Source organism: Silurus aristotelis (assembly GCF_946808225.1).
Source record: "Silurus aristotelis genome assembly, chromosome: 22".
NCBI classification, from domain to species: Eukaryota; Metazoa; Chordata; class Actinopteri; order Siluriformes; family Siluridae; genus Silurus; species Silurus aristotelis.
The window spans coordinates 12644465-12672064 of NC_139595.1; the positions used below are offsets into that span (position 1 = coordinate 12644465).

At 41.0% G+C, this 27600-nt stretch overlaps 2 protein-coding genes and 2 long non-coding RNA genes across 4 annotated transcripts in view; 1 reads left to right on the forward strand and 3 right to left on the reverse strand.

Annotated features, from left to right (window-relative positions):
• Positions 1-27600, reverse strand: part of LOC310717781 — a 296978-nt gene that overhangs the window by 197233 nt on the left and 72145 nt on the right. The window lies entirely within an intron of this gene.
• Positions 1-27600, reverse strand: part of LOC310717454 (myosin-7-like) — a 66176-nt gene that overhangs the window by 29099 nt on the left and 9477 nt on the right. The window lies entirely within an intron of this gene.
• Positions 18146-26590, forward strand: LOC310717842. The gene is made up of 2 exons (XR_014530971.1): positions 18146-20852; positions 25127-26590. It is a non-coding gene; the product is annotated as an uncharacterized lncRNA (long non-coding RNA).
• Positions 25156-27600, reverse strand: part of pik3cb (phosphatidylinositol-4,5-bisphosphate 3-kinase, catalytic subunit beta) — a 42268-nt gene continuing 39823 nt past the window's right edge. The window contains exon 23 of the mRNA XM_083525609.1: positions 25156-27459. Within this exon, the coding sequence (XP_083381735.1) occupies positions 27328-27459 (132 nt within the window). The 3' untranslated portion in view covers positions 25156-27327. The remainder of the gene's footprint in view (positions 27460-27600) is intronic.

The following is a 27600-nucleotide window of genomic DNA, read 5'->3' on the forward strand; positions in this document are numbered from 1 at the left end:
AGTGGACATGCACCTACGATGACAATTTCAGACCCCTCCATGATTTCTAAGTAATTTCTAAGTGGGAGAACTCTAGCCGGGTGTTCCAATACTTATTTTCCTCACTGTATATATATATATATATATATATATATATATATATATATATATATATATATATATATATATATATATATATATATATATATATATATATATATATATATTCAAGCCTGATATTGATAAGGTTTACCAATTCCCAATTAATAAGTAAACTAGCACTATTCACTTGTTTTTTAATACAATTTGTCAAAGGTCTAGCTAAGGGTTATATGTTCAAGTGAAATTACTGGTGTGAAGTGGCTTCTTAGAAAGGGCATGCCATGTTTCAGTTTATCTATGTCAGTTGTCAAGTGGGTAGATTTAGAAACTGTTGACATCTAGCTGTCATTTTTTTTACAGCAGTCTGAAGGACAAAGCAAGTAAACATCAGTGTTAAAACATTATTTGTACTTTTAAATTCTTAAAAAAAATTTAATACTTGCATTAGGTCAAAGCCTGGCTGTCAACGACACTGACAAACGAATGTATTACTGATACAGTACATTCTCACCAACTCACCAACTATATATCTCTGGCAGCCTATCAGCCCAAAGGATACGGGTTGGTAAAAACAGCCCCCCTATGAACTACTCTACAATCTGCAAGTACTCAGGAAGTGTAATAATATACCCTTCTACACACAGGCAATCATCCTACACTATCCTGCCCTGATTTTCACTATTCACTATTTAATGTATATGTAAATTCTAAAGTGACAGGATTCACACTATTATCTACAAAGTCAATACATTTTTCACGTAAATGTATTGAAGTTATCAACTAATTATGGACATCTTTATTTTCCACATAGATATAATGGGTAAATACTCTATGTAATTATTTCCTGTTTACAATTTTGGATCTCTCCTTGTTTCTTTAATATTACAGCATGGCACATCATGTGACCATCAGTTTTATGGGTAATGGAGTTTCACATATAACGTTGATACCAATAATGACATCTCCCTGTTTTTTTTTTTACCACATAAATATTCAAAAGCAGACAAAACAACAAAATCAAATGTGAACTAAAAGTGGTTTAAATTAACATAAGGGCTCATTCACACAATGAACTTCAGTTCAGGTGTATATAATGTATAACAACATGTATAGCATAGATCCGATTTAATTATATTTTTTCCAACAAAAACATATGCCACATAAATTTTTCCTTTTTCCTTCCTTTAGGCGTCGCCCAAGTGGCAGCCGGTTGCAGCAGCTCCTGTTAAGTTTGTGCTTTTTTTATTTATTTTATGGTGTTCCGGCACTTTGTGTTTTTTCTTTATAAGTGTATGCATGTAAATTTGGAAACTGCAAAATGGACATAAACAAAGCCACCGAGTTTCCACTTTTCCTGCTTTTTTGGACTTTGTTCACAGTCGCGTCAGGAAACTCTGTTCACAGCCATGGTCCTATTGTTTACACCAGGGATCAGCTGCATTCCGCAACACGCCGATGCTACTAGAAGAAAAAACGGATATTCCCCACGAGCTAAGAAGGAGAAGACGGGGGAACCAGAATTCCGGGAGTGTAGCATCATGCTGTTCACGGAGTCATGGCTAACCAATCTAACACCGGATACGACCGTGGCTCTGGATGGATTAGATTTACTGCATGTGGACAGATTGATGGAGAGCGGTACGAGAAAGGGAGGAGGACTGGCAGTGTTTGTGAATAATAGATTGTGTAAAACTGGACACATCACTATTAAAGAGCAGATCTGCTGTAAGGACATTGAGCTGTTAGCCGCTAGCATGAGGCCATACTATCTGCCGAGGGAATTCTCGCATGTTATCGCGATAGCTGCGTATATTCCCCTCTCTGCTGACGGTGAATCGGCATGCGATGTTCTGCATTCTGTTGTTAACAGACTGTTAACACAGAGCCCAAATGCCCTTCTCATTATCTCTGGAGATTTTAATCATGCCCCTCCATCCTCCACATCCTCCTGCCTACATTCACCCAGTATGTTTCATGCCACACCAGAGACAATAAAACACTGGATTTATTCTATGCAAACACAAAGGAGGCTTATACATCAGCACCCCTCCCCCCCTTGGGAAGATCGGATCACAACCTGGTTCATCTCCTACCTGTGTGCAAACCCCCTGTATGCAGGCAACCAGCTACCTCCCGCACAGTGACGACATGGTCTAATGAGACCAATGAGGCTCTGAAAGACTGTTTTAAAACAACTATGTGGGAGGAATTGTGCAATCCACATGGGGAGGATATTGACAGTTTAACAGACTGTATTACTGACCACATCAACTTCTGTGTTGAGAATACTGTACCCACCAGGACTGTACAGTGTTTTCCCAACAACAAACCATGGATTAACCCTGATATAAAGACTCTCCTTAAAGAGAAGAAGAGGGCTTTTAAATCGGGAAACAAGGAAGAGCTGAAAACTGTCCAGAGAGAACTGAGAAAGAAGATCAGGGAAGGAAAAGCATGCTATACAGGAGGAAGATGGAGGATCAGTTGCAGCAGAACAATGTCAGAGGTGTGTGGAAGGGGCTCAAGACCATCACTGGTCATAAGGAACCCAGCTCTTAGGCTAAGGGTGACCAGCAGTGGGTGAATGATCTGAATCTATTCTTTAACAGATTTGATCAGCTACCCTCCCCTGCCCCCATCCAGTCCCCCCTGCTGCAATCCCCCTTCTCCGCTTCCACAGCAAGCAGCTCCAGCCCCACCTCTCTCTGCTCTGCCCCCCCCCCCCCCCCCCGCCAATTCCCTCCAGTCAACACTCCAACCAATACACACTGCCCCTTACAGAAGCCCAGGTGAGAATGGAGCTCAGGAAGATCAAAGCGAGGAACGCTGCGGGCCCAGACGGCATCAGCTCCAGGCTACTAAAGACCTGTGCAGACCAGCTGTGCGGCATATTGCTGTACATGTTTGACCTGAGCCTGAAGCTGGGGAAGGTGCCACAGCTATGGAAAACATCCTGCGTGGTGCCTGTTCCAAAGACGTCACGCCCAAAAGACTTTGGGGACTACCGACCAGTAGCACTGACCTCCCATCTGATGAAGACAATGGAAAGGCTGGTGCTCACTCATCTCCGACCTCTGGTGAACCCATCAATGGATCCACTTCAGTTTGCCTACCAACCTGGCATTGGAGTGGAAGACGCAGTCATCTTCCTCCTAAATCGGGCTACTTCACACCTGGAAAAGGCTGGGAGCACTGTGAGAGTCATGTTTTTTGACTTCTCTAGTGCTTTTAACACCATCCAACCTGCGCTCCTGAGGGATAGGATGGTGTACATGGGATTGAACCATCATCTGTCTGCCTGGATACTGGACTACCTCACAGACCGACCACAGTATGTGAGTACTGTGGTCGGTCTGTGAGGTAGTCCAGTATCCATGCAGACAGATACTGGACTACCTCACAGACCGACCACAGTATGTGAGTACTCGTGACTGTGAGTCTGACATTGTCTGCAACACTGGAGCCCTGCAGGGAACGGTTCTAGCCCCGTTTCTCTTCACCATCTACACTGCAGACTTCATGTTTAGCTCAGCAACCTGTCACCTACAGAAGTTCTCTGATGACTCTGCCATCGTCAGTCTGATCACGAATGATGATGACAGAGAGTACAGAGGACTTATACAGAACTTTGTGGACTGGTGCCAACGGAGCTGCCTCCAGATAAACGCGGGGAAAACCAAAGAACTGGTGGTGGATTTCCGTTGGCACACACACACATTTCATCATTTCCATTCCTCATTTGTATTTATACATTGTGTTATGTATATACTTGTAAACTATAGTATGTCTATTGTCTATCCTTTTATATATTTGCATTTATTTTTTATTTTTTTATGCTGCTGTAACAAAGAAATTTCCCCACTGTGGGACGAATAAAGGTTTATCTTATCTTATCTTATCTTATCTTATCTTATCTTATCTTATCTTATCTTATCTTATCTTATCTTATCTTATCTTATCTTATCTTAAATCATATGCCCATAAACATATACACATTTATTATGAACATTGTCATTAAACATGTACTTACTAAACATAAGCTCATGACAATTTACAGACCCAGTATTTGCCCTTGCTTAACTCTACGTCCTGACCTGGTATTCACACAATTATTAAGTGGTGTAGGTTTGTGTGCATTTAAGACCCTTCAGTGCCCTTTAGTGTTTTAGTTGATGTGGCACCATCCTCAGCATTCTTCTAATGATATATACCCCAAGGCCCCTTCTCTGCACATGTCCAAACCATCTCAATCTCGCCTCCCTCACCTTGTCTCCAAAACGTCCTACATGCACTGTCTTTCCAATAAACTCATTTCTAATCCTGTCCATCCTCTTCACTCCCAACGAAAACCTCAACATCTTCAGCTCTGCTACCTCCAGCTCCACCACCTACCTGTCTTTTACTCAATGCCACTGTCTCTAAACCATACAACAGATACATTTCTATCACAAATCACTCCTGCCACTCTTCTCCACCCACTTCACCCTGCCTGCACCCTTTATTTCACTTCTCTAACACACTCTCCATTACTTTGCATTACTAGGTGGATGTCCTGCATCATTAATAAACAAGCTTCAGTTAGTTCAGAATGAGTTCTTACTAGGTCAAGAAAATATGATCATATAACCCCAATCTTATCGTCCCTACATTGGCTTCCAATTAAGTTTCGAATAGACTACAAACTACTGCTACTCACTTATAAAGCACTAAATGGTTTGGCTCCCATGTATCTATCCAGTCTCTTAACACGCTACAATCCGTCACGCTCCCTGAGATCTCAAAACTCTGGGCTTCTAGTAGTTCCTAGAATAGCAAAGTCCACTAAAGGCGGTAGAGCATTTTCACATTTAGCTCCTAAACTCTGGAATAGTCTTCCTGACAGTGTTCGGGGTTCAGATACACTCTCCCAGTTTAAGTGTAGATTAAAAACATATCTTTTTAGCAAAGCCTACACATAACACACATCACACACATCACATCACAACCTTGTGCTCCAGAATATATGATTACATGCACATTATCAACTTGTGCTGTTAATTTAATGAACAGCAGCTACGCTAATTCCTCTCCACTGCTTCTCTTTCTCTCCCCATCCCGAGGCATCCTGAGGTTTGGCCAGCTCCAGTCACGTCCCACCTCGTGAAGATTATGGACCTATGGATGATCATGGAGAAGTAGATGCCGAGTGTTTAAAGGCCCTGGCATGGAGAAGCTGATGCTGGATCTATGATGATCACAAATTGTTCTGTATTGTTGAAAGATTTATGACCAAACTTTTGATGTCACCCATATGAGGATGGGTTCCCCTTTGAGTCTGGTTCCTCTCAAGGTTTCTTCCTCATATCATCTAAGGGAGTTTTTCCTTGCCACTGTCGCCACGGCTTGCTCATCAGGGACAAATGCACACCATTCACCTTCACTGTTGTTTTCTGTAAAGCTGCTTTGAGACAATGTCTGTTGTGAAAAGCGCTATACAAATAAACTTGACTTGACTTGACTTGACTTTGCACTGTTGACCCTAGGCACCTGAACTCCACCTTCTGCATCTATTCTCCCTGCAACTGCACCACTCTACTGCCCTCCCTCTCATTCACACACATGTACTCCCTCTTACTCTTACTGACATTCATTTCCCTTCTCTCCAGCACGTACCTCCACCTCTCCAGGCTCATCTCAACCTGCTCCCTACTCTCACCACAAATCACAATATCATCTGCAAACATCATAGTCCATGGAGACTCCTGTCTGACCTCGTCTGTCAACCTGTCCATCACCACTGCAAACAGGAAAGGGCTCAGCGCTGACCCTTGATGCAGTCCAACCTCCACCCTAAACCAGTCTGTCGTTCCTACTGCACACTTTACTGCTGTCACACTGTCCTCATACATGTCCTGCACCACCCTTACATACTTGTCTGACACACCTGACTTCCTCATACAATACCACAACTCTCTCAGCACCCTGTTGTACGCTTTCTCTAAATCCACAAACACACATTGCAACTCCTTCTGACCTTCTCTATACTTCTCTATCAACATTCTCAAAGTAAATGATGCGTCTGTGGTGCTTTTCCTCAGCATAAAACCATACTGTTGTTTACCTCTTCTCTCAGCCTGGCTTCCACTTCTCTTTCTCATAACTTCATGGTGTGATGGATCAACTTAATTCCTTTGTAGTTACTGCAGGTCTGCACATCTCCCTTGTTCTTAAAGATCGCTACCAGCACACTCCTTCTCCATTCCTCAGGCATCCTCTCACCTTCCAAAATCCTGTTAAACAATCTTGTTAAAAACTCCACTGCCATCTCTCCTAAACATCTCCATGCTTCTACTGGTATGTCATCTGGTCCAACCGACTTTCCACTCCTCATCCTCTTAATTGTTGCTCTCATTTACCTGCAAAAAAAAAAAAGGAAAAAAAACCCACAGCAAATTGTTAGGTTTATTACTACCAAAAAAAACCCCAGACTAAAATAAAACACTTCATAACTCATTTACTTACTTCACGCTGCTAAAAAAGAGCTGACCATTGATTTTTTTAACACTTCTATCATGGGCCTTTGCTCCACAATCTGCTGACATCTGTGGGAAAATGTTCTTTCCATTTTTGCTTTTATTACAACATCATTGTCATGTTTTTTTCCTCTGACAATAAAGCAATTCCCTATCCCTCCAAGCTTTCTGTGGATTCACCTTTTAGATGCAAAAAAATTTAGTTGACCTCAGTCTTTAAGTTTGTTCTTACATCCTATAGGTTTGTTTGTGAAGGAATTTACAAAGACTTCAGGATGTCCAAGCAGTCCAAGCTTTGCTTGATAATTTTTCATATTGTACTTAAGTGACTGCTTCCATCTCCAAAATTCTGTCTTTGAACAGAGTTCCTCTAATTAAAGCTGCTGCTACCTCTTCACACTGGTAGTCTGTAGGAAATCTTTTTGTGTACTTGATTATTTCTTGGGCTAGGCCATCCAGAATAATACCTTTCAGCTGTGGGCCAAGGTAAAAGTGTGTTCCATTGGCCTCAAACTCTCTATTCTTTATGTTTAGCTCAAATTTTGCATCATAGGTATATTTAAGTACCACAAAAACGTAAGGCTATGGGGATAAACCCAAGGGAATTTCTGTTGCTAAGTGAGAAGTTATGTATAATTGTTGGATGAGGCAAGTGATGAAGTTTGTGGTTTTGTATCCATGGCAGTCTCACTAAATAAATTTACAGGGCACACAGTGATGCAGTGCTCATTAATCGGGGGCTCCACAAGTGGCAAGGCAAGCAGTGTCGGTGCCAGAGATTAAAGAATGAGGGGGCCTCATGTTTAACTAGGGGGGCCTATCTCGTTCACATACTATTTGTCAGGAATCCACCTGCCACGACCCCTTTGGTTACTGTCATGCCCCCACTCTCTCTGGAGCTCCTGGCTTAATCAGGCACACCTGGGGCTCATTATCACTCAGCCCTGTCCTACATAAGCCCCTCACTCACACTCACTCCCTTGTCCGTTATTGTACGTGTTTGCGTTATGTGTTATGTGTTACGTATCCTTATATGTTCCTTTCCTTCCAGACTCTACACTCTCTCCGCGGCGGCGCTGTCTCCCCAAAACACACCCCGGATTACCTCATCTTGGACTGTGTGGACCTCGCCCCTCCAGGGCATACCATGGATATCCCTCTTCGGATTTCTAAAGACTGCTGTGTGTGCGTGTGTGTGTGTGTGTGTGTGTGTGTGTGTGTGTGTGTGTGTGCGTGTGTGTGTGTGTGTGTGTGCTTGTGTGTATCTCTCTCTCTCTCACTCTCGTTATTAAACCTAAGCGAGCTGTACTCCGTCTTCCGCCTTCCATTCATTCGCTCACTGACAGAATAACGGACCCCTGAAAAGGAATGAAAGAACAAAAAAAAAAAAAAAAAAGGACATGATCTGGGTTACCGCCGTGGTCCCGGCGTGATCCGAGCCTCGGAGGGAGGATTCACTCTGCCGCGATGAAGAGACAGCCAAGCTCTGCCTCTGGAAACACCCGGAAGCATGCTGCCGTTTCTCGCGGATCATGCACGCCGGCTCAGGAACATGCAAGCGTGGCTGCGCCACACCCCCCTGAGAGTATGATGGAATTTCCGGCTCGCTTTTCCGGCGATATAACAGAGTGGAGCGGATTCATTTTTGTCCTTTTATTCCTCTCGTTGGTGACTATATGAGCTTCTATTGCTCCTTTTACACCACCGAAATAGCTAAAATTGCGCTCCACATCTCTCTCCTGTCTGGGGTCTCTCTCTCTATTGCCAGTAAGCTGTGGAGCGCATTCGGAGGCAATTTCCGCTCGTGTACCCACTTTATTGTGCTTCTCACTGGGATGTTCGGGATGACTCCGGCGGATCTGCCTTACAGCCCCCTCGATTCTGGGAGGGCTCCACTCCAGAGTTTCCAGGAGAGCTCCGTTCTGCTCCAGAGTTTCCGGGAAACTCCACTCCGCTGCAGGGTCTCCACAAACGCTCCGTTCCGCCCCAGGGTTTCCACGAGTGCTCTGCTCTGCCCCAGGGTTTCCACGAGTGCTCCACTCCGCCCCAGGGTTTCCACGAGCACTCTGCTCTGCCCCAGGGTTTCCACAAAGCGCACCCCGGATTACCTCATTCTTGGACTGTGTGGACCTCGCCCCTCAAGGGCGTACCATGGATATCCCTCTTCGGATTTCTAAAGACTGCCGTATGTGTGCGTGTGTGTGTGTGTGTGCTTGTGGGTATCTCTCTCTCTCACTCTTGTTATTAAACCCAAGCGAGCTGTACTCTGGCTTTCATTCGCTCCCTGAAACTATTACTATTATTTTAATTATTATACTTCAATAAACATAAAGTATCGATTTCTCTGTATTTGATCTGCATTCAATAGTGTCGAGATTTCTTTACCCTTTTCTGTCCGACTTACTTTTTCTCTCCACATACTGTAACAAGTTAAATGTTCTTTGGATGTTTCATGTCTGTTAAAGCCTTTATTTGTTTCCATGGCATGTTTCTAGTCATGGAAGTCTTTGGTTATAAAAGCCAGGTCAAGTCTAGTCGCCTGGCCGATCTGCACTGCAGTTTGGGTGCAAAATTGTCTGCAGGGGTAGCAAAAAGCTGCATCCACCTTAACTGAATACTCAAGCCAGTCTCTTTTCTGAAACCATGCCTACAAAAATGACCTCCTTTTAGTACCAAACAGGCGTGTTGGATATGTACTTAGTATGATTTGCATAGGTCCATCTATCCCCAAATCATCTGAGCAGGTGGCATCTGTCAGGGATCCACCTGCCACGCCCCCCTCGGTGGCTTCTGAAGACGATACCACGTCCCAAGTTCCTTCCTGGGTGCTGCCGCACGGCAAGGGTCCTCCAAGAGCCCCTTGGGACTTCAAAGTCTCCTGGAAAACGACGCCGCATCTCCAGGCCTCATCCGGGACCTCATCCAGACCTCCAGATGATGACGCATCTCCAGACCTCTCTGAAGTTGATGTCACGCTTCACTAGATCTAGAAAATATGACCACATCACCCCTGTTTTAATCAGTCTGCACTGGCTCCCAATCAAATCTCCCATCGATTATAAAATACTACTTCTGACGTATAAAGCACCTAACGGTCACGCACCGCAGTATCTGAGTGAATGATCCTCCATGCCTACTTAGATCAAAACATCAACATCGTATATCTGCTATAAATAGACATTCAGTGCAACCCAGATAAGGATGGGTTCCCTCTTGTGTCTGGTTCCTCTCAAGGTTTCTTCCTTATTCCATCTCGGGGAGTTTTACCTTGCCACAGTCTCCACCTGCTTGCTCATTAGGGACAAACTTACTTATAAAGAACATATTCACTGTTAATCACCACATTATCTGTGTGAAGCTGCTTTGAGACAATGTTCATTGTAAAAGCACTATACAAATAAAAATGAATTGAATTGAATTTAATGGTCCCTCAGAAAACACTGTCGCTCTTCGAAGTCTCTCCGACGGCAACGGTGCGCCTCAAAGCTCCTCGTCATGCCTCCCAGCTCCTTGGACACCTGCAGAGGGCACCACAGTACCTTGGGCATCCGTAGAGGATGCCCTCATGCCCCAGAGTCTAGCCACAGGCATCACTGCCTTTCTAAGTTCCCTCGTAGTCGCTGTGGCACCTTGGACCCCCACTGAGGGTGCCACTGCGCTCCTGAGGCCTGTCAAGGGCACCATCAGACCCCAGAGTCGGCTCCAAACCTCCACAAATGGCATCACTCCACCCCTGAACTCAGCAGAGGGTGTTTCCCAGCCTCTGATCTCCACCGAGGCTGTTGCTCTGTCTCTGATCTCTGCCGAGGGCGTTGCTCAGCCTCTGATCTCCGTCCGAATCTTCGCTTTGAATCTCCGCTGGGGGCATTGCTCCGTTCCTAATCTTCGCCGAGGGAGATCTAATCTCCGAGGGAGATCTAATCTCCGAACCTCCGTAGTGGGTGTGGTTCCGGTCTAGACCTCCGCAGCGGGCATCGGTTTGCCTCAGGTCCTTCCCATCTTACCCCTGTTCCATGGCAATGCTTACCGGGCATCCTGCTTCGACCCTGGATGTTTTCCAGCCTCTGATCTCGACCGAAGGCGTTGCTCTGTCTCTGATCTCTGCTGAGGGCATTGCTCAGCGTCTGATCTTCGTCCGAGGTCGTCGCTCCTTTCCTGATCCCCGCCGAAGGCGTGGCTCGGCCTCTCATTTCCGCCGAGGGTGTCGCTCTGCCTCTGACCTCCGCCAACGGCATTGCTCGGCCTCTGACCTTCACCGAGGGCATCTATCCGCCTCCTATCTCCACCGAGGACATCAATCCGCTTTGAACTTCCACCTAAAGCATGGCTCCAGTCCAGACCTTCGCCTCGGGTCCTTCCCGTCTTACCCCTGTTCCATGGTAATGCTAACTGGGCATCCTGCTTTGACCCTGGACAGATGGCAAAGCCCTCCTTAAAGTGCCCTGGCCCACTTGGCGTAGGTGGGTTTGGGGGGTCAGATGCCACCCCTGGAGGGGGGGTAATGTCAGGGATCCACCTGCCATTCCCCCCTCGGCGGCTGTAATGCTGCTCTTGATTTCCGACACCTGGTTCTCGTTAACGTCTCACCTTTAGAAACTCCCGTTCCAGAGTCACTGGCTGTCGGTTCTTGAAGGTCATGCTACAGATCTCGTGGATACCCGACCGGCAGTATTCCCCGCTGGTCCATGCTTGGATTATCTCCGCTCTGCTCCGTGGATTATTGCCGTTCTGTGGATTATCTCTGTTTCGTGGAATATACTCCTTCCGAGGATTATACACGTTCCATTGTTTCTACCCGTTCTGTGGAGTCTACAAGTTCTGTGGATTATTCCTCGGTGATGAATCATACCCGCATTATGGACCAAATTCGCATGACAGTTCATAACTCTCCATAACTGGTGTTTGTTTGCATATTTACTAAATGAACATGATAGAGTTACTCCCATTGTCTCCGCATGGTCTGCCCCTAAAAGCATCATTCTGGTTAGAACCAGTAGCTCTGCCGTCACCGAGTCCTATCACTGGGGCGTCGACATTCTCATCAGCAGTGTTAGTCATGCTTGAACTGAGCCGATGAACAGTTTTCTCTGTTGAGGTGGTGAACCATTTTCTTATATCTATTGTTAAAGGTTTTTTAATTAAAACAGTGTTTTGGTAAATGTTTTAGACAAACTTTAGAATAATGATTTCACTGACCATTTAGCCTACTGATTTATGTTACTGACATAGTGACAGCACGTATGTAATTGGCTGAATGTGTCAGCACGGCATTATGGGTTAGTAATTTTTTTATTTTTTTTATTTACTTATACTCTTCATTCTTTAACCAGTATTCATAGTATAATAAAATCAATTTGTAATAAATTTTTTAAAAAGATTAAGTTTGTTATTATTTTAAGAAGTAAGGGGAAACAGTGACTCGTGGCGCCGACACTGAAGGCAAGCAAGTATATTGCCTTCAGTGTGCCTTTGTTTTTGAAACTGTAGTTAGGTTCATAAACTCTTTGAAATCAGCATCCATGTGTTGCAAATGAAAACTTTCATACAAACTAAAGGAGGTCTTTATCAAAGCCCACAGTTTTTGGAATTCAAGACATCAGGAATAGTTTTCTGGAGTCAGTCTCATTGCCAAAGTTAATTCATAGAGCGAATCTTGTTGACGTTGTTCTTTTATTGGACTACAGATCAGCAAATCATCTGTATTTCGGAGAACTGTGCTAGTCACATCTAGTGAAGCTTAGTCTTTTGCCAACACTTGATTAAAAATGGATGGACCTTCGCAATATCCTTGTGGCAGCCTAGTATAGGTATACTGCTGCCCTTCATAGGTGAAACCATTTTGTTCCCTCAGGAATATTTGAAAACAATGTGTGTGGATCTGGAACAGTAGGTATGTCTGCTATGACCAATTGATTTATTGGCCTTAGATCATGGACTAATCTCTATTTGTCTAAGTTGGGCTTCTTAACAGAAAAAATTGAGGTGTTGCAATAGCTTTTTGTCGGTATTAATACCCCTGCCTCTATTAGGCCTTGAATAGTTGGTCTTATCCCTTCCCTAGCCTGTACTGACAATGGATACCTCTGGTATGGTAGTTGAGCATCTGGCTTAACCTGTATTTTCAGTAGTCCTGCAGATTTCAATAATCCTACATCAGTTGAGTGTCTTGTCCACAAACTATTCTTAATCTGCCCCTTCCAGGTCATACTTGATAGTGCAGTGCAATGGTCTTTTTTGTTTTCTTGGCAGTCTGGACGCATGTGTGTCAGCCATGGTTTCCATTGAGTATATGTGTTCCAAAGTTCTGCGTTCTACTCGGAATAATGGCTCTGAACACAGATCCCTTTACATCTTTTCAGGTGTGGCTCTTTTCTCATCTTTTTCGAGCTTGTAGCATCAGCACTTTTATATTTCCTGTGGTCCATCCCTGGCTTTTCAGTTTCATCTGCGGATAAATTCCTGCTGGTTTTGGGAGACATACTTCATTGTAGGGTGGTGGCCAACTGTGCCCATCATGCAGCCCCGAGAGTGGCACTGTTCCCTTCTCTTCCTGGCTTTCTACACTCTGTTCTATACTTTCTCTAACAACTTCCCCTTTTTTTCTCTCTTCTGTGTCTCTCATTATCCCCTCTGTTTCAAAACACCCCCACTATGGTTTTCTTCTGCTTTTTCCCTTCTTTGCCGTTTTGTGCTCTTCCCACTCATCTAATTTCGTTTTCATTAGGCCACACATTTAATTCTTTTGGCCATTGCAACTCCCCACTTGTCCTGCTATGCCATTTCTTCATGTTTTTTCTGATATCTTTTCCAAAAGGCTTATACTTCGCTACTATGTCATCGACAGGATGTTCGTCTTTAAGCATTATGGCAGCTTTACTTTCTCACTTCCTCTGTTAATCAAATGTTCGATTTTCTTATAATGACCCCAAGTTATTTTAATAACATGAATGTCAGACCAGACTCAACCCAAAGTACTTTATTGACAGATATCTCAGCTTTATCTAATTCTTGTTAGTCTTGCTGCTTCCTTACCACCACGATCAGTGCCTCTGCTCTGCTCTGTTTGGATAACTTCTTGCCTCTGTTTCTACACAAAAACAATCTTAGTTTCCTCACACAGCAGTCTGTCACAGGCTATAATGTTTTATAATAGTTTTATTTTATCCACATGTTAATTTATTTTTTATTATATTATATTCTGATAGAGGCCTGTATCTTGTGTAGTATTATACTTACCTTCCAGGCACACCCAACTTTTCACCTAATCAAACCACTTCCCCCCCACACATACAAACAAATACCATTAACATCGACACTAAATACTAACACAAACAAAAACCTCTAGGTCCCACCCTGTCCTAGTGACAGTGACGCACCAGCCCGAGCTTGGGATTTTCCCTACCAAGCAGCGTAACACAGATAGCGGTATCTAGGGGAGGCCTCTACACCTGTCCAAACAGCCCTGCTCGTTCGTGAAAACTCTAGTTCACATCAGCAGCAATTTCACAGGAATCTTTCTCTTTAATCCATTAGCAAAATTACACCTGGATATGCTCTTGTTATATGCAAAATAGTGGTATTGCGAGACTTCCTTTCACACAAGTTCACATTCACTCAACAACATTCACCCTCATCCAGAGCTTTTCTATTTTCTCTGGAGGCACACTTAAGTTACATCCATTGCAACTACTCATTCATTCACCCACAGGCAATTTGACTAAATTGTTTGCCAATCTTCTCATCTTCCCCATTTATAGCAGATGTGGCGATGCCAACTTGTAATTTGTACCAACTACGCCAAATGTGGCGTTACCAACTAGTAATTTGTACCGACTACGCCACCCGGGCTATTTCCGGGATTGCCCTAAACTTTAAAGCACACAGGTTCGTCACGACTGGGTCAGGTTTCAGACCAGAGTTGAGTGAATAACAAAAACTTTATTTAAAATGAATTCAAATTTATTCACTACCTTAAATAGAAAAAACAGAAAAAGACAAACAACACTTCAGGGTGGGAGAAGGCCTGATGTCCTAAGCAGAGAGCACACAGGGTCCTAAGCAGAGAAACCACTCACACGTACACACGTACCACAGCACACCACACCTCACTGTGAACACTGCACTGCAATCAGGTAAGAAACCCACCACCACAAGATGCTAATCTGCTGCTACTGGCCACCCCACTCCTGAAGGAAAAAGGACAGTCGACACAGTCAACTGCCCAAAAACTGCTTGTTACTTAGGGTGCCGCGTCTGGTCACCCCAGCTACCAGATTACAAGCAGGCTGAAATAGGCAGAAAACCAGACACAGTCAACCACAAGACACTTTTGTCAACCCTCAAGAGCCTCTGTATCTGCGGAACAGCATGGGAATGGTTTGCTTCCTACCTGGAAGGTCGCTCATACCAGGTAACATGGAGGGGATCCACATCTGCCCCATGCAGACTCACCACTGGTGTCCCACAAGGCTCGGTACTTGGTCCCCTCCTTTTCTCCCTCTATACCCACTCCATTGGTGAAGTCATATCCTCACATGGGTTTTCTTATCACTGCTAAGCAGATGACACTCAACTAATCTTTTCTTTCCCTTCATCAGATACCACAGCTTCTGCTCAGATATCAGCATGCTTGACAGACATATCTTCATGGATGAGTGCTCACTAACTAAAACTCAACCCCAGCAAAACAGAACTGCTGGTCATCCCAGGTGATTCATCTCCAGGTCAAGATCTCCAAATAACACTTCAACACTTCCACTGCTCGTGACCTTGGGGTAACTATGGACAATGAACTGTCCTTCTTCCCACATGTCCCTAATGTTGCTCGTTCTTGTCGATTTCTTCGGTATAACATCCGAAGGATTCAACCATTTCTGTCCCCCCAGGCTGCCCAGGTGTTTGTTCAGTCTCTTGTCATTATAAGACTTGACTACTGCAACTCTCTGTTGGCAGGTCTTCCCCTGAACGCTATTCGTCCACTGCAAATGATCCAAAACGCAGCTGCACGACTTGTGTTCAATTAGCCCAAGTTCTCCCACACCAGCCCACTGCTGCGCTCCCTTCACTGGCTTCCAGTAGCTGCACGTATCAGATTCAAAACACCGATGCTTGCCTACAAGGCCAAAAATGGACCTGCACCAACTTACCTCAGTGACCTCATCACATCTCGCACTGCACCACGCTGTCTGAGATCCTCCAGTACTGCTCGACTGGTACCTCCTTCTCTCAGAATGAGAGGTAGGTACACTTCAAGGCTCTTCTCTGTTCTGGCACTGAGGTGGTGGAATTAACTTCCCCTAGATGTCCGTACAGCAGAGTCTCTGACTATCTTCAAGCGACGACTGAAGACCTACCTCTTCCTGAAATACTTAAATTAGCACTTTCCAAGCTTGTTGAATTCAAGGGTTATATTTATATTAAGTTTGTAATCTTGCATACCAGTGTAGATTTATTCATTACTAGAGACTCAAAGCACTTTTGTACGTCGCTCTGGATAAGGGCGTCTGCTAAATGCCGCAAATGTAAATGTAAATGTAAATGTTTATGTATAATTTCCCTCAGAGGCAGCATATATAAAGAGAAAACCAGTGGGCCTAAGACAGATCCTTGCGGAACACCAAACTTTACATCAGAGAGTGTGGAGAACTCACCATTTACATCAACAAACTGATAGCGATCAGTCAAATAAGACCTGAGCCAAGAGAGAGCTGTTCCCTTTATTCCAACAACATTCTCAAGTCTTGCAAGCAGTATAGTGTTCAAATCAATGGTGTCAAAAGCTGCACTAAGGTCGAGCAAAACAAGTAAAGAGACAAACCCAATAGCCAATAGCAGGTCATTTACCACCTCAACTAGCGCCATCTCTGTGCTATGACAAGGCCTAAATCCTGACTGATACATTTCAAAAATGTTATTCATAAGTAGGTGAGCATAACTGCTGTGCTACAACCTTTTCTAAAATTTTGGATACAAAGGGGAGATTTGATATTGGCCTGTAGTTGGACAGCTGACATGGATCAAGGTCAGGTTTCTTAATTAGGGGGTTGATAACTGCCAGTTTGAAGGATTTAGGTACATAACCAGTGCTAATGGAAAGTTTATTATTTTTAAAACAGGTTCAATTACCTCTGGAATTATCTGTTTGAGGAAACTTTTAGGCAAGGTTTTGAGAATGCAGGTTAATGATTTTGATGAGGAAATTAATGAAATTAAGTCATTCTCATGAGTAGGAGTGAAGCTTTATAATTGATTGTCAAAATTACACCGCTGTCTACAGGGTTACTTGTAAAATAATTTGGATTTATATTAATCGTCTGGATTTTTTTAAATATTCTTAACTTTATTACTTTAATGGTTTTAGTAGGCTGCTTAAGCTTTCCACAAATGGGGTAGATTTCACTAAAGGGGTATTATTCCCTTGGGGCGAGCTTCATGGAAGACATGCTATCCATCCCCTTTTATGGCATTTATAATAAACTTTTTTTCTCATGATTCATGCTGTTTGTGTGTTATTTCTGTCTGTGTTGGGTGGGGCCCTTTTTACATGTCTAGTGAGTGTTGGGCACTGTGGATGTCTCCTTTATGACTTTCCTATGGGTTATGTTTCCTTAAGCATGGATAAGCTACTTTTTAATCCTACAGTGGGTGGAGAAAAGGGGCAGGAGTGATTGGTGATAGAAGAGTATCTGCAAGAGTGAAAGGAACAGTTTATAGGACTGTGTTGAGACCTGATATGTTGTATGGTTCAGAGAAAGTGGCATTGACTAAAAGACAGGAGGTGGAGCTGGAGGTGGCAGAGCTGAAGATGCTGAGATTTTCATTGGGAGTCATGAGGATGGACTGGATTGAAAATAAGTTTATTAGATGGACGACTTCTGTAGCATGTTTTGGAGACCAGGTGAGGGAGGAACAATTAAGATGGTTTGGACATGTGCAGAGGAGGGACACGGGGTATGTAGGTAGGAGAATGCTGAGAATGGAGCCACCTGTAAGGAGGAAAAGCAGAAGGCCAAAAAGGTGGTTTATGGATGTGGTAAGGGAAGACATGCAGGTAGTTGGTTTTAAAGAGGCAGACGTAGAGGCCAGGGGGGTATTGAGACCGCTGTGGCGACCCCTAATGGGAGAAGCCGAAAGAAGATTTGCATTGATTTTTGCAAATTGTTGCAAACATTGTTCAAGTAAATAACTAAATGTAGTGTTTGGAGTAGACACCATTGAACAGTAATTGTTCAATGGTGTCTAATTGAACAAACCACTATAATTAGTTAGTGACTTTTTTAAACTCTTTGTTTAAAAATTCGTAAACATTTTTTTGGTTAATTGTATTTCACCAACATGCTTTAATTATTTTTTGTTCAATTGTGGTAGTTGTGTTCCCAATTCTGGCAAAACAAACTGAATGTATATGTAAATCTAATTAAGTTGTACATAAAAAAAATATATAACTTGCCAAATGTTTCTCAAACCCAGGTCACTAAAGGGATTGATAGACACACTAGCAGTATGCCACAGGGAGGTTCAAGAACCCACATGCAGATCTGCTCTCCAATTAAAAAAGGTCCATATTTCTTTATTAGTAAAGTCCAAAAACCCAAGAAAAGAAAAACCACACCAATGCAAAGCAAAAGAACACCCCTTGGGGCATAACTCAGGAACAGGGGAGGACATGGGGAATACTCAAAACGAAAAAGAATTGTAATAAAATCAGAAACAGAAAATATTAATCGGTTGAATACACACCAGCCTAACAAACACCAGCCTAACAAAATAAATATTAACAATGACTAACTTAAATCGTGAACTGGGGAAAACTTGAAACTTAAAACACAAAAATGCTTAACATAATTAACAGTTAAACTATATTAAAAAACCTGGGAGGGGCACTCAAGAACAGGGTACACAAGGAATCACTCACATATATAAATGGTAACAAAACAAAATGAGATCAGGACGAGTCAAAAACCCCAAAAAATTTAAAAAGGACAAAAACTTGAAAGCAGGGACTTACACAGGTACTCTGGACACAAAACGGTAACAGAAAATAATCGAAAACTCAGGAACAGGGTGGGAAACTCAGGACATACAAACTCTGAATATGCACACAGCATAAATAACAGAAAATAAATAACAGTAAATGACAAAAGCATTGAAAACTGGAGAAACAGGATACTCAGAACAAAGAAATGAAATAAAAACTGCTAAACATAAGTTAACCTATAATATTAAAGAAACCTGGAGGGGATCTCAAGAACAGGGTACACAAGGAATCACTCATATATAAATGGTAACATAACAGAACAAAAGTGGAGACCATCAGGACATAGAAAAGGGACAACACTGAAAAGCAGAGACTATCACAGAGACTCAGGACACAATGGAAGACTTAAAATAAAAAAAATTGTGAAAAAAACCCCTTGAAAAACAGAGAATTGCATAGAGACTCAGGAAACAAAAAGAGACTTGAAATGCAAAGGAGTATAAAGCGTCAGGCCTACAGACCACCACAGTCTGCCATGCCAGGACAGAACATGACAAAACAATGAACCAACAAACACAAAAGCAAAAAGAGTAACCTAAATACACACAGAACAAACAAGGAGCAGGTGGAACACATTAGGACAAAAATAGCTACTAAGGGATAGGGAGTAGGGTGTGGGGGCCCAGTAGCGACATCTGGTGGACAATCTTGAGCGTGTAGTACCTCACTACCTCTTCAAGTACCTCAACAAATGTCCAGATTAACAATGACACTAAGTATTGTTCTTTTTGTTGTTTAATGTGTTTAAAAGCCTATAACTTTTATGATTAAACTAGAAACTATTCATTTCTAATAATTAAGGAGAACCCCCCAAATTCCACTGGGTGGAATTGAATGATAAAATGATCTTTTGAAAATTAAGCTTCTCACATCTCTGCACCCTGCAGTAGAGAAACAGGTACAGCAGATTTATGACTTCAGATTTTAACAAAGTACAGTATATAAAGAGGAAGGCCAAAGAGGAGGTTTATGGATGTGGTGAGGGTTGAAAGAGGCAGATGTAGAGGACAGGGGGTATGGAGACTGATAATCTGCTGTTGCGACCCCAGTGGGAGAAGCCGAAGGAAGAAGAAGAAGATATACTGGAAAAATATATACATATGAAAATACGAACCTTTTAATAATTTATAATAATTTAATAAACAAGGCTGTACAAAGTGATGGATTCAATTGAATGATATGGTGGAAAGAGGCATAGTTAAGAGATTCTGACTTTACTTTCAAATGCTTTTTCATGGATAATGAACATTACACAAATACAGTACAGCTCATGCTGATTCAAGTCAAATGCTTTTTACTACGGTTCATTATTGGTCACTTTTAGTTTGTTTAATCACGTTTTATTGACTACCATCTATACTGAGAAAGTGTGCATTTTTCATGTTTCTGTTGGAAAGCTCTTATCTATATTCTACTATCTAGTGATATCAGTAACAGGCAATGGCATATTGGAAGTGGAGAGTAGCTCCATAGTTCTATAAAGTAAAATATCACTTTAACCAAATTACTAACTGTTATAAAAACAATTTGTGAATGGAGGTAACAGAAGGACATTTCATAAAAGTAACATGGTATGGAAGATAACAAATATTCCAATAATGTCTCTTCTGGTCAGAGATACAATTGAATGTTATTTGAAGTGATCTAATTTAATTTAAAATGACTAACTTAAAATGTATTTTCAATGTGAGTCTTTTTGTTTAACCCTTTTGTCAGTGATGACTGGCATTTCACCATCTCCTATTGGTATCACGTTCTTTTTCTGCTTGTTACAAAACAAATACAATAATCTCCAGTTTTATTTATATATTCAGTACATTGATAATCATTTTACTGAGGTATTACACTGTAAAAACTTTTAAACACTGCTGAAAAAGCAGTTTGTCACATCATGTGTTGAAAGCTTGATAGAGGGAATAGATGCAAGTGATGGATAAGAGAATTTATTTAAAAAGGCAAACAGATCCAACAACAGGGAAAAATCCAAAATGTGAAACAGGCTATGGTCATGTGATGGCAACAATAACAAATAGGGCTAAGCAAGATCGAGAAAAAGAAAGAGAATAAAAAAAATCCAGAAACCATGTGACATGAAAAGAAACGATATGGTAATCACACCAAACTGAACAAGTTACTTCCTAATGTAAAAAGTTAAACAATGGGGTATATATACACACAATATTTAATGCGGAAAAGGAGAAACGATCTGAACAAAATGACACGTGGCGGAAATGACAAATGACAAGACAGAGGCAGAGAGGGAAAATAAATGAAAAATAATGGGCATAGACAAAGGGGCCGCTTTGGGCCATTGCTTCGAGACATCAACATGTCTGCCATCTTGGTCCAAGAGTTTACTGTAAACAAATGCAGCTAATTGGGAGAGCTGTGTTTTTTTTTTTTTTAGATCAAAATAAAAACAATGTTCATAATAATAGTTAATAATAATAGATTGATAACAGCATAATATATATTATGATATAGTATATCACATAGCATGTATGTATAATACTGTAATTGTTGTCTGTAAAATACTATAATAATAATAATAGATGAATAATAAATACAATATGGAATATCAATTGAAGAATACAGACAATAACAATAAAATAATGAGTGTAGTAAATAGAACCACTATACAAACCTTATTTTGGAAATGTTGGGACGTTTTTAAAATGTGAATAAAATGAAAACTAAAAGACATTTAAATAACATGAGACAATATTTTATTCACAGTAGAACATAGAGAACAAAACGACTTTAAAACAGTTCATTTTAAATTAGCCTTGGCCCACAGGACACAACAGCGCTTCTGGACCGTGTTCGAATATGGCTTCCATTTTGCTTGATAGAGCTTTAGTTGGCATCGGCAGATTGCGTTTAACAAAAATAATTTCTGGAAGTATTCACAGGTCCATTTAGTAATGTCAATGACACAATCATGCCGATGAGTGATGCAGTGTCGTCATTCGGCCTTGTCCCTTATGGACCTTTTAATAATGTTATGTACTGTAGATGATGAGATTTGCAAAACCTTTGCATTTTAATGTTAAGGAACGTTGTTTTTAAAGTATTCCACAATCTTTTTTTGCATTCGTTTACAGATAGGAGAGCCCATCTTTATTTCTGAGAGATTTGGCCTCTCGAAGACATCCCTTTTATAGCTAATTGTGTTACACACCTGATGTCAATTAACTTGATTAGTTGATAGATGTTCTTCTAGCTAAATATTTGTAAAAATTTAAACCCTTTGTTGCCCCCATGGCAACTTATTTGAGACCTGTAGCAGGCATCAAATTTAAAATGAGCTCCTTTTGTTATGTTCTCTATGGTCTATTGTGAATAAAATATAAATTTTATTCAGATAAAAAAAGTCCCAACATTTCCGTAATTAGGGTTAAATAACAGCATAACAATAATAGATTGATAATAGCTATAGCCCTACAAAGAATTAGGGATTATAGTTGATTGATAGATATACATACGTACATTTAATATATATATATATATATATATATATATATATATATATATATATATATATATATATATATATATATATATATATACAGTATTGTTCAAAATAATAGCAGTACAATGTGACTAACCAGAATAATCCAGGTTTTTAGTATATTTTTTATTGCTACATGGCAAACAAGTTACCAGTTGGTGCAGTAGATTCTCAGAAAACAAACAAGACCCAGCGTTCATGATATGCACGCTCTTAAGGCTGTGCAATTGGGCAATTAGTTGAAAGGGGTGTGTTCAAAAAAATAGCAGTGTATGCCGTTGGCTGTACAAACTCAAAACTATTCTGTACAAACATTTTTGTTTCTAGGATTTAGCAATCCTGTGAATCACTAAACTAATATTTAGTTGTATGACCACAGTTTTTTTAAACTGCCTCACATCTGTGTGGCATGGAGTCAACCAACTTGTGGCAACTCTCAGCTGTTATTCCACTCCATGATCTTTAACAACATTCCACAATTCATTTACATTTCTTGGTTTTGCTTCAGAAACAGCATTTTTGATATCACCCCACAAGTTCTCAATTGGATTAAGGTCGGGGATTGGGCTGGCCACTCCATAACATTAATTTTGTTGGTTTGGAATCAAGACTTTGCTCATTTACTAGTGTGTTTGGGGTCATTGTCTTGTTGAAAGAACCATTTCAAGGGCATGTCCTTTTCAGAATAAGGCAACATGACCTCTTCAAGTATTTTGACATTTACATTTACATTTGCGGCATTTAGCAGACGCCCTTATCCAGAGCGACGTACAAAAGTGCTTTAAATCTCTGTTGCCCCCATGGCAACATATGCAAACTGATCCATGATCCCTGGTATGCGATAAATAGGCCCAACACCATAGTAGGAGAAACATGCCCATATCATAATGCTTGCACCACCATGCTTCACTGTCTTCACTGTTAACTGTGGCTTGAATTCAGAGTTTGGGGGTTGTCTCACAAACTGTCTGTGGCCCTTGGACCCAAAAAGAACAATTTTACTCTAATCAGTCCACAAAATGTTCCTCCATTTCTCTTTAGGCCAGTTGATGTGTTCTTTGGCAAATTGTAACCTCATGTTCAACAAGTGCTGGCTTCATCCTTAAATAGGGGCCACCTGATTCACAGCCGTTTTTTCACAAAATTGATGACCTCAGTGATTGAATGCCACATTGCAATTTTTTTTAACACACCTCTTTCAACTAATTGCCCAATTGCACAGCCTTACGAGCGTGCATATCATGAATGCTGGGTCTTGTTTGTTTTCTGAGAATCTACTGCACCTACTGGTAACTTGTTTGCCACGTAGCAATAAAAAGTATACTAAAAACCTGGATTATTCTGGTTAGTCACATTGTACTGCTATTATTTTGAACAATACTGTATATATATATTTCTTGCCCTTTGTTTTCTTGCCCTACACTAGTTAGCGCTCAGATCATGATTTTACTACTAGCCTAATACTAAGGTAATATTAATAATATACAATCATCATCAATCCCACATCATATTAGGTGTCCTTTACAACTGGCACAGGTTTCATGGTTAGAACTGACATTTTAGATGTGATTACATTATATTCATGTAAATATAAGTACTATGTAAAGACATATTTACACAATAAACATGATTAAATGTTAAATAGTTCTTAAACACACTTCATTAAAAGTGTATCCTACAAACCCAGTCATTAGGGTTGAACAACCAGTGAACTCTTAGTGCCGGTCCCAAGCCCGGATAAATGGGGAGGGTCGAGTTAGGAAGGGCATCCAGCATAAAATATGCCAAAAACGTGCCAAATTAAATATGCGGATCACGAAAGAGAAGGCCCAGGTTACCAACAACCACCAGCCAACAGGGTACCGGTGCAAATTGGGCTACTTTGGCCGAAGGATGAGAAAGAAAGGAGGATGTCTACAGAGACAGCAGGAAATGGAGAGGTGTAGGAGAGTGAAGGTTAGTGGGCACTTTAAATGTTGTACTATGCCTGGGAAGGGGAGAGAGTAAGCAGATATGATGGAGAGGAGAAAGGTAGACGTGTGTTCAGGAGACCAAGTGAAAAGAGAGTAAGGCAAGGAACATTGGAGGTGGTTTTAATCTGTTCTTATATGGTGTGGATGGAAAGAGAAAGGGTGTAAGAAGCCAGGCTGAGAGAATAGGTGACAATCTGTGAGCAGCAGTATAGTTTCATGCCAAGGACAAGCACTACAGATGCATTATTTGCTTTGAGAATGTTGATTGAGAAGTATAGAGAAGGTCAGAAGGAGTAGCGCATTGTCTGTGGATTTAGAGAATGCATACTACAGGGTGCTGAGAGAGGAGTTGTGGTATTGTATGAGGAAGTCTAGTGTGTCAGAGAAGTATGTGAGGGTGGTGCAGGACATGTATGAGGACCGTGTGATATCAGTGAAGTATGCAGTAGAAACGACAGACTGGTTTAGGGTGGAGGTTGGACTGCATCAAGGATTGTCTCCGAGCCCTTTCCTGTTTGCAGTGGGGATGGACAGGTTGACAAATGAGGTCAGACAGGAGTCTCCGTGGGCTATGATGTTTGCAGATGATATTGTGATTTGTGGTGAGAGTAAGAAGCAGGTTGAGAAGATCCTGAAGAGGTTGAGGTACATGTGGGAGATGAGGTATGAAAGTCAGTAGGAGGAGGAGAATGAAAAGAAGGGAAGTGGAGTGGTGCAGTTGCAGTGAGAAGAGGGGGTGAAGGTAGAGAAGTTTAGGTACTTTGGGTCAACAGTGAAAAGTCATGGAGAGTATGTTAGAGAAGTGAAGAAAAAAGTGCAGGAAGGATGGAGTGGGTGGAGAAGAGTGGCAGTAGTGATTTGTAATAGAAGAGTATCTGCAAGAGTGAAAGGTAAAGTTTATAGGACTTTGAGACCTGCGATGCTGTATGGTTTAGAAACAGTGGCGTTGACTAAAAGACAGGCATGCTCATCATTCTAAGAATTTTTTTTTTGGGTGAAGGAAAATACGCAGTCCTCACAAAAGTAAAAATGAAACAAAAATGATTGCTATACCAAATCTTTAATAGCATTCCTATGAAAACATATCATTAAGAACAAGTCAGAAAATCAAACAGAGAAGCAGTTTCAGTGTGTGAGACATTGAAGGCTAGCATACCATACAGCAGCAGTTGTAATGCACACACATTAATCCAAATTCGCACATAACAGGATTCATTATATTGCACCATCCTCCTCTCTGGCAGTTTCAACACACGCACACGCACGCACGCACGCACACGCACACACACACACGAACGAACGCACACACACGAACGCACACACACAGGTAATTCATTTTCTCTTCTCTGTATTTAAAAGTGTAAGGATAATTCTCTTTTAAACTAATAATAATTTAAGCAGCATTAGAGATGCACAGCAGGTTATCAACAATACACAAACATCCACTGGTATGCTGTGGACATCTGTCTTTAAGGCTGTTTTCACATACAAAATTATTTGCAACAGTAAAGACAAACTGCATTGTTTCAGGTAGTTATCACACTGTTTGGATGGAAATGTATTGAACATATACATAATCATCCTCTTAAACCATTGTACTTCAGTGTAAATATAATTTTGCTTTAGGAAACAAATGAAATGTTCTATGGGCACATATGTGAAATGGTGTTCAGGGTTTACAGGAATTTTCATAATAACCATGATTGTAGTTAACTGCACCTAATTCACAAAAAAACATCTCAGATCACCAACTGCCTGTGTAAGTGCATCGTTACAGTGTTTTTGCTATAGTAGTTATAAAGTTATGTATGTTTTGAGCTCCATTAGATGAAAGGATCTGAGGGAAGAAGGAACTGATTATGTCTTAGCTCTGACATTACAAAGTAAAAAGTATTTGCTTGCTGAACGTTTGTATGAGTAAACTCACTACTCTCATACAATCTATTAATAGTCATCTCAACTTTTCAAAAGAAGAAAATAAATAAAAAACAAATGTAACAATCCTTAAATAATGATGGACAAATAAAATCCAGTGTTTAAAAAAACCACTTACTTTAAGCAGTCTCATACAAACAGTAGAATATTTTCATTTTATAAGGCACAGTAGATCCCATTTGGCATTCTGAGAGTCTATGCTCCAGTGCGAATCTTTTTTTTTTTTTTTTCTTTTTTTTTAAAGGCAGCAGACCCCTAATGCAGGTTATTGTCCCTGAAATATCTTTCTAAACTAAAATACTATCATTTGACACTTGCTCCAGCATTCTGATCCTATCAAAATGTGGGGTAATTGTAAATTAAAAAACAAACAAACAAAAAAAACCCCACAAACATGAAATCTTTTTGGCAGTATAAACATAAATTCATTAATTTGGGCAATGCAATCTTTCTATATTTGCCTGTTTTATTTAAGTAATGCTATACAACAATTTTAATGATCTTTTTGTGTCATTAAAATTGTTGAACACAATGCATTCAAGGCCCCCCCCAAAAAAAGGTATGTAAAACAACTTGTGTCAGGTAAAAAAATCATCATGTTAAAATACATACTGTATGTTGTTGTCCATTTTAGCTTGCAGGCAGCAAAAATTGCTGCTTTTTAAATAGTGATTTCTGGCTTTAATTCGAAATACGAATAATCTGTAACTGTTTCTTCAATAACAGTTTCAAGCAAGTTCACTCTACAAGCCTTCAGAGTAATTATATCTATGTGCAGTTCCATTTTTTACTGCATGCTCCATTTGTTTCTTTAGTCCATGTTTCCACAACATTATTACTGCATTTGCAGCTTAAAGCATTATTTCAACTGCAAGATGACATAAAAAAGTAATCCATTTAGAAGTAAAAATCAAAAGAATGTAATGATGATGCTTCACATTGCTCCTCTTGATTCTCACTGTGTGAAAATATTCTGAAATGTGAAAAACTGATTTTTCCATGTTGAGTTGAGCTGACTTCACCTTGTCTTTGTTGTTGTCTTGACCTTTGTTCCCTTTATTAATCATCCACCTACTTTTAAATCTCCATTATGTTTTTCTGTGAAACAATGGAGACATGAAACTCCTTATATCAGCAGCTGTTTGTGTTAACTACATTGAATAAAAAGTATTTAACCATTTAAAGGTCTTCAGGAATGAAAAAAAGACTTTGCGTAGTCTGGTTCAACATTGTGTTTAAGCTTTCTCCTAAACTTTGATCCTTGTTGGTGTAAAGGTATTAGGAGGGATGTGCCACAATGTGAGCCATCCAGTTTACTTTAGTGGTCCAGCTCTCTCGTAGAGCTTCATCAAACTTCTGCCGGAATTGTTTCAGTGCCTCATCATCAGTCTTACCCAAAGCAAGAGAGTCCTGTAACATACAAGCACACATTAGCACGAAAAACAGTGAAGAAAAATATCAAATACACCTCGCTGAATTTTTCATGAAAAGGACTTTGGCCAGAATAGTCAGATTTTACAGGAAGTCTATGTTTATGTTCACTGGGTGCAT